Source organism: Equus caballus, chromosome 27, assembly GCF_041296265.1.
Source record: "Equus caballus isolate H_3958 breed thoroughbred chromosome 27, TB-T2T, whole genome shotgun sequence".
Classification (NCBI taxonomy): Eukaryota; Metazoa; Chordata; class Mammalia; order Perissodactyla; family Equidae; genus Equus; species Equus caballus.
In genome coordinates, this window is record NC_091710.1 from 25,359,805 (window position 1) to 25,366,568 (window position 6,764).

The 6,764-nt window shown below is 53.6% G+C and overlaps 1 protein-coding gene across 2 annotated transcripts; it reads left to right on the plus strand.

Moving 5' to 3' along the window:
- The first annotated feature begins 285 nt into the window (after positions 1 to 285).
- Positions 286 to 5,586, plus strand: ADRB3 (adrenoceptor beta 3). Of its 2 annotated transcripts, XM_070252756.1 has the most exons (3): positions 286 to 3,963; positions 4,071 to 4,227; positions 4,889 to 5,586. In XM_070252756.1, exons 1-3 carry the CDS (start codon positions 3,034 to 3,036, stop codon positions 4,915 to 4,917), a joined length of 1,116 nt encoding a protein of 371 aa, XP_070108857.1. In that variant the 5' UTR covers positions 286 to 3,033; the 3' UTR covers positions 4,918 to 5,586. The 2 variants fall into 2 exon arrangements, with proteins under 2 accessions (XP_070108857.1, XP_005614864.2); XM_005614807.4 differs by having other exon boundaries at positions 286 to 4,227.
- The last annotated feature ends 1,178 nt before the right edge of the window (positions 5,587 to 6,764 follow it).

Consider the following 6,764-nt stretch of genomic DNA (forward strand, 5'->3'; position numbering starts at 1 on the left):
TATACATATACTTAGATACATGTGAAATGACACGTGTGCAAGTTATTTATTGCCACATGTATTAGTGAGGTTTGGAAATAAATTAGATGTCCATTAGTGGCCAACTGGTTTCATAGATTATGGTATATCCATACAATGGAATACTAAAAAATGGGACGCTTTTGTGCTTTGGTATGGAAGGATCACAGATACGTATTGTGAAGTTAAAATAAGCAACGTGCAGAACAGTGAGTATATTTTACTACTATTTGTGTAGAAAACAAAGGACAAAAACATATATTTGCATTGACTTTTTTATATATAAAATATTACTGGAGGAAAAACAAGAGACTAATGGAGGTTACTTTGGGGAGTTGAAGAATGGGATGAAGGCAACTTTCTACTACACGTGTTTTGTATATTTTGATGGTTGAGTAATGTGAATGCATTACTCAAAAGATTAAACTAAAAAACACAAAAGTATGCAAAAAAGAGAATAATCCCACAGACCAAAGTGGCAAAAGAAGGAGCCGTTCTCCCTGCCCGCCCTTGGGAGGGGAGGCCAGACTGAGCAGGAGAGGAGGGAGGGGCCCGCGCAGGGAGCAAGCGCAGCAGGTGCCTCGCGAGCTCTGCTCGCGGCTCATAAAAGCCTTCACTAACAGGGCCTGGACTTCCTCTGCTCACAGTCTCCTTTGGTTATTGGCCTAACCATTTTCCAAACTCGTGTGGTTTGGGAAATCTTGTCTTTTTGAAAATGTAAACATTTTTACACACTTCCTCAGAGTAGTGAGGTCACCCCTTAAAGCAACGACATCCTTTGAAGTTGCTTGACTCTCTGGTACCCATTTCCCTTCCCCCACTGATTCTGATGTCCTGGAAAAAAATTGCTGAATGGCATATATTTGTTTCAGAGATTACTCTTGCAGAATCTTATGACATTCCTTTGAGATAATGGCAACACTCTGGGGTGTTACAAAACCCAGCTTGAGAGTGACAGCCATGATGATCAGCAAGAGGCTGCAGCCAAGATCAAGGCCAAGTGGGGCCTGCACCACTCAGCATGATGAGGGGTGAGGGGAAAGGCCGGGCCTCTTCACCTCCACCCACTAGACATTCCCGTGGATCCAAAGGCCTGCTTGGGATACTGCATGGGCATGGAAGGCATTCAGTTGGGAGCCACTGACAAACTGCTCATGAGTGAGCTGCTGGGTCCCTGGGAGATGAAACTGGTTCTTTCTCCTCAGGGATAATTTTAGGTCCTCACTTCCCCTCCAGTCATTCTAACTCCCAACCCCTGGCTCAGCCTCCCAGAGGGATTGCTTAGACCAGCGACTATATAGCGTTCTTTTGAAATATAGAGCTGTTCAAAAGAGATGTGCTGGGGCATGGCCCTGGAGGCATTTTCCATGATAATTTTTTCCTCTTTTGTCCCATTGTTTCAAGGGAGGAAGCAAGGCAGCTCAAGGATCAGGTTCTGATAAGACTCAATAAAGGTATCATATCTTCCTGACCCTCAACGTGAACCCAGGGGCTTATTTTCCAGTCTCACCGCACCCCCCCCCCCCCCCCCCCCCCCACCAATTCGAGAGGAACTGGCTGAGAGATTGGGAGAGCTTGGCTGACAGCACGAGCCTCAAGTCTGGGCGAGGGCAGGGTAAGGTGGCTCTGGGCTTCTTCAGGTGAAGGGAACTTCTGATGGGACTGAGTGAGAGACTTCATGAGGCGTGAAAATACCAGGCCTATCATCCCACGGACTTGAAGATGCGACATGCAAATTCCCCAACTCAATGTCTTTTCATTTTTAAAAGTTCATGAATGAAATCTTCGAGGAAGTAGAGAGAACATTGTACCATTGGGAGGGTGATGGGATATTTGTGGATAGCTGGAGGAGATGGTGGACGGGCCTCAACCTCAAACGCGTTCATTCATTTTTTTTTTTTTTTAATTTTTTGAGGAAGACTGGCCCTGAGCTAACATCCATGCCCCTCTTCCTCTCCTTTATATATGGGACGCCTGCCACAGCATGGCTTGATGAACAGCGTGTAGGTCTGCACCCGGGATCTGAACCAGCGAACCCCAGCCGACAAAGCAGAGTGCGAGAACTTAACTACTATGCCACGAGGCCACCCCCATTTCATTCATTTCTAATATGTCTTTACAACAGAAGAATTTTAAGAGAAGGGTCCTATCTAGAAATTTTCTAGGTGGAAAGGTGTGTGGAAGGGACAATATGAAGTGGGGAAGATGGAGAAATTGAAATGCTCAGCATCCCGGGCTACATGAGCCAAATTGAAATTCAAATAAGCAGGTAATGATAAAGACTCCTGAAAATGGGAAATTTCTCTAGTAGCTGAAAAGAAAATTTAAAAAAGATCAGAAAACTGGAGGGGCAGGGAGGGTAAGTGAAACAGAAGAAGGGCAAGTGGACAAATGTCATTGGAATGAGGTCTTGGGAGAAGAGAGGAGACTGGCTGCCCTCTGTTACTTAACCTACAGTATCTTAGGGGCCACGCTCAAGCAGTAGGGGCCAGGAGGGTCGTTTTGCTTGGGAGGGGTGCCTTTTTCTCTGACAGGTAAGGGGTGCAGGTCTTCCATTACCCTTCCCCTAGCGTTGCTGCTGGACCTCCCATGGAACATGGTGCAGAGTCACAGGAAAGCAGTGCCAACCGAGCGCTGTGCTGAGTGTGGAGCTGGTCACAGCAGGAGGGGGCACATTGTGGCTGAGAAGTTAGGGAGTCCGTTACTCCAGATTTGGCTAAAGGAAAAGTCAGACATTCGTCTCACTTCCCTCCCCATGCTCCAATCCCCCTTTTGACGCCAAGGCGAGACTATCGGCCGCTGCCCCTTTAAGGGCAGTCACTCCTCCCCCCCACCCCAAGCGGTGGCACCCAGAGGGTGGGGGGGAGGCTTAGCGTTCTCGCCGCGCCCGGTCAACTCGAGAAGATGGCCCAGGCCCGGGGAATCGCTCCCACGCCCCACTACCTCCTCCCCTGAGCCGGGTGAGCTGGGAGACCCCCTTCCCTCTTTCTCTCCCGGCCCACGCGCGACGTGGGAATGGCTCCGTGGCCTCACGGAAACAGCTCTCTGGCCTCGTGGCCGGGTGCCCCCACCCTGGTGCCCAATACCGCCAACACCAGTGGGCTGCCAGGGATGCCGGGGGCGGCGGCACTGGCGGGGGCGCTGTTGGTGCTGGCCACTGTGGGAGGCAACCTGCTGGTAATCGTGGCCATCGCCCGGACGCCGAGACTCCAGACCATGACCAACGTGTTCGTGACTTCGCTGGCCGCGGCCGACCTGGTTGTAGGACTCCTGGTAGTGCCGCCGGGGGCCACCTTGGCGCTGACCGGCCACTGGCCCCTGGGCGCCACTGGTTGCGAGCTGTGGACTTCGGTGGACGTGCTGTGCGTGACGGCCAGCATCGAAACCCTGTGCGCCTTGGCGGTGGACCGCTACCTGGCCGTGACCAACCCGCTGCGCTACGGCTCACTGGTCACCAAACGCCGCGCCCGGGCAGCCGTGGTCCTGGTGTGGGTCGTGTCCGCCGCGGTGTCGTTTGCGCCCATCATGAGCAAGTGGTGGCGCGTGGGGGCCGACGCCGAGGCGCAGCGTTGCCACTCCAATCCGCGCTGCTGCGCCTTCGCCTCCAACATCCCCTACGCGCTGCTCTCCTCCTCCGTCTCCTTCTACCTTCCGCTTCTTGTGATGCTCTTCGTCTACGCGCGCGTTTTCGTCGTGGCTACGCGCCAGCTGCGCTTGCTGCGCCGGGAGCTGGGCCGCTTCCCGCCAGAGGAGTCTCCGCCGGCTCCGTCTCGCTCTCTGTCCCTCGTCCCGGCGGGGCCGTGCGCCGCGCCCGCGGGGGTGCCCTTCTACGGCCGGCGGCCCGCGCGCCTTCTGCCTCTCCGGGAACACCGGGCCCTGCGCACCCTGGGTCTCATCATGGGCACCTTCACTCTCTGCTGGCTGCCCTTCTTTGTGGCCAACGTGGTGCGCGCCCTCGGGGGCCCCTCCCTAGTTCCCAACCCGGCCTTCCTCGCCCTTAACTGGCTAGGCTATGCCAACTCTGCCTTCAACCCGCTCATCTATTGCCGCAGCCCGGACTTCCGCAGCGCCTTCCGCCGCCTGCTGTGCCGCTGCGGCCGCTGCCCGCCCGAGGAGCACCTCGCCGCCGCCTCCGGCCCCGCGACCCCTCCGGCGCCCCTGCAGCCCTGACCAGCCCTGCGGAGTCCGGGCAGCGCCGCCGCTTGACGGGTAGGTAACCGAGGCGAAGGAGCCGGCGCTCGGGGTCAGGAAGCATTCGGCATCTCCTGTGTCAAGTTTTTGAGCTTGGGGTTCGGTGGGAGAAGATGGGGCTGGGGAGAGTTTCTGCACTGGGAGAAGCGGGGCCGCGAAGGAAAGAAGCAAAATGGGACCCACGGCCCTTTCCTTGCCCGCATCCGACCCGCTCTGCCCCAGGTGGAAGCGAAAGAGGCGGCGGCAATGGCTGCTGTGCCCCTGCCCAGCCCGCCCGGCTGGTGAGCGCGAGTTTTGGTTTTTGAGCCCAGTGCTTTGGCCGCCCGGATTTCTTGCCGCCCCTTGGCCTGGTTTTGACTTGCCCACAAGCCTAGAGGCCCTCCCGAGCCCTCGGCCTCGGCTCTGGGTTCTTTGAAGGGTTTGATAGTTGTAAAGGTGAGAATCCGTTCTGGTACGAAGGAAAACGGGAGCGAGGAACTGCGAGCGGCCGTGCTTCTCCGGCAGGAACAGAGCTGCTGCGGTTGGGAGTGGGTTTTTTTTTTTTGGCTGGGTGGAGCCCGAATACTTTTGTGTAATTACTTATGCTTTTCAGGGTCCCTGACCTCCACCCCTGCCCTCCAGTGCCCCTGTTCCCACCCTGTGCCCCCTCACCCCAAGATATGTTATCTCCGTTTTTCAGGGCTTCCTGGGGAATTTCTTAGACCTTGAAGGACAAGAAACAACACTCCATTGATCCAGAACCTTCGGAAAGCCTCTGGCCTCTGTTCAGAATGAGCCCTGTGGCGTTTCCCAGCTGGAAAACTCTGCCCTCCAGAACCTGATGACTGGGCCATGGGATGGGGTGGGGGAGTCCTTCCCAAGTGGGTTTTCACCATCCCCTCTCTCTCTCTTTCTGGGAGAAGTTTTCTAAACCCCACCCCTGAACTTCACCACTACCTCAGCAGCGGAGCATCTGAGGATCTGGCTGTGCTCAGCTGCCCCCGAGAGCAGCCCGGCTTGCTTCGGTGGGGCACCCATCACTTTGCTCACTGGTGTGCTGTGTGCTTAGGGTGAAGAGAGCACCCCTCGTCCCATTCCTTCCGTCGCCCAGACCTGATGAACCCCGGATGCTCTCTGGGCTTGGCGGCCCAGGCTGAGAGCAGAAAGCTAGAGAAAGTCAAGGTTTGGGGTTTTGTCCCTGGCTCCCTCACTTAGGCTCTCTAAGCACCGGCCTCCCTCACTTTACGCGCAGAACAGCTCTGATCTACCTCACAGCAGTGGCAGAAGGACTTCTTCAGGGTTCGGGGGCCTCTGGGGTTCATAGGAAGGTGAACCGTTAGAACGGATCCCTTCTTTTCCTTTTAAAATCAAATTAATAAAAATACTGAATGCAGTTCACCCATTGCCCTCTTTTCTCTCCATTTGTTTTCTTTTCATAATCCACTTACTCCCTTCATAGACCTGGCTTTTGACAGAGGCAATAAATTAGGACTAATCCTTGTCCCTTTCTTCCTAATCCTCTTGAAACAAAAAATGAAAAGTCTGTTTGTGCGAAGGGGAGGGAGCTTGAGTATTTCACACTCCTGCCTCCCCACCCTTTCCAAAACTTCTGGAACCCAGTTGCAAAGACATGCTACCCGTAGGATTTAAGCAGAGCCCCCGCGGGAGGATTGGGTTTGCTGTGGCCAAGATCAGGGCACGGAGAGCGTATGTCAGCTCCCATGCTATAAGCCAGGGGTGGATTTGTAAGATCCTGTTACCATCAGGAACCAGTTTTGCTCATTGCTGTACGCGTGTGTGTCTGGAGGCACAGACCATTGTTTGTGTTGGGCAAATGTCTTGGGTTATAAATATATTCTGACGTTTCCCATCCTTTCCATAGCCTCTACGGTCCCACTTTCTTTCCTGGGCTTCATAAATCTATATTATCCTCTTGAAGTAAAACTGGAGTTACAAGTTTGAGCCAGTTGATCGTTTTTTTCCATATTCCAATTTTTATGAAACTTATCAGGCAGTTTCCTATGGAAAGTAAATTTCTATGGAAATCACTGGGTCATTTTGCGAGTTCTTATTTAAACTCCATGAGCCGCGAGCATTGTCCAGGCTGATTTACAGGAGAGCCAGTAAATCACAAAAGTTTAATGTACGGTGTGACAGCAGTATACAATGCATTGGCTAGGTTCAGGGGCTCCAGAGTTATAAAACTGCGTTCTGCCCTGAGGATAAGCTCGGTGGATTTCCACATATGGGTGTTCCCTGTGAATTGGACCTGGCCTACACTGCACTCTTTTCTCCAGGAGCCCAGGTTTTATTTCTTAGGATGTTTGCATACCAAAGATGGCTTTCTCCTTTCCAGTCCAGAGCAGTGTGAGATCTCTAGTGTCTGAGGTGCGGAAGGTTTCTCGGCAAGGAGTCAACTTTTGAACCCTTAGTGGAGAAGGAAGTCTTGCTTTCGCCTGGGTATGAGGGCCTCCTCTCCCTATCTCTGGATATTTTCCCAACATCCCTGAGGAAAGTTGCCTAGTCAGTCCTAGGCAGGAGAGAAGGATGATTTTTCGGGGGGGCAGGGGGACTGG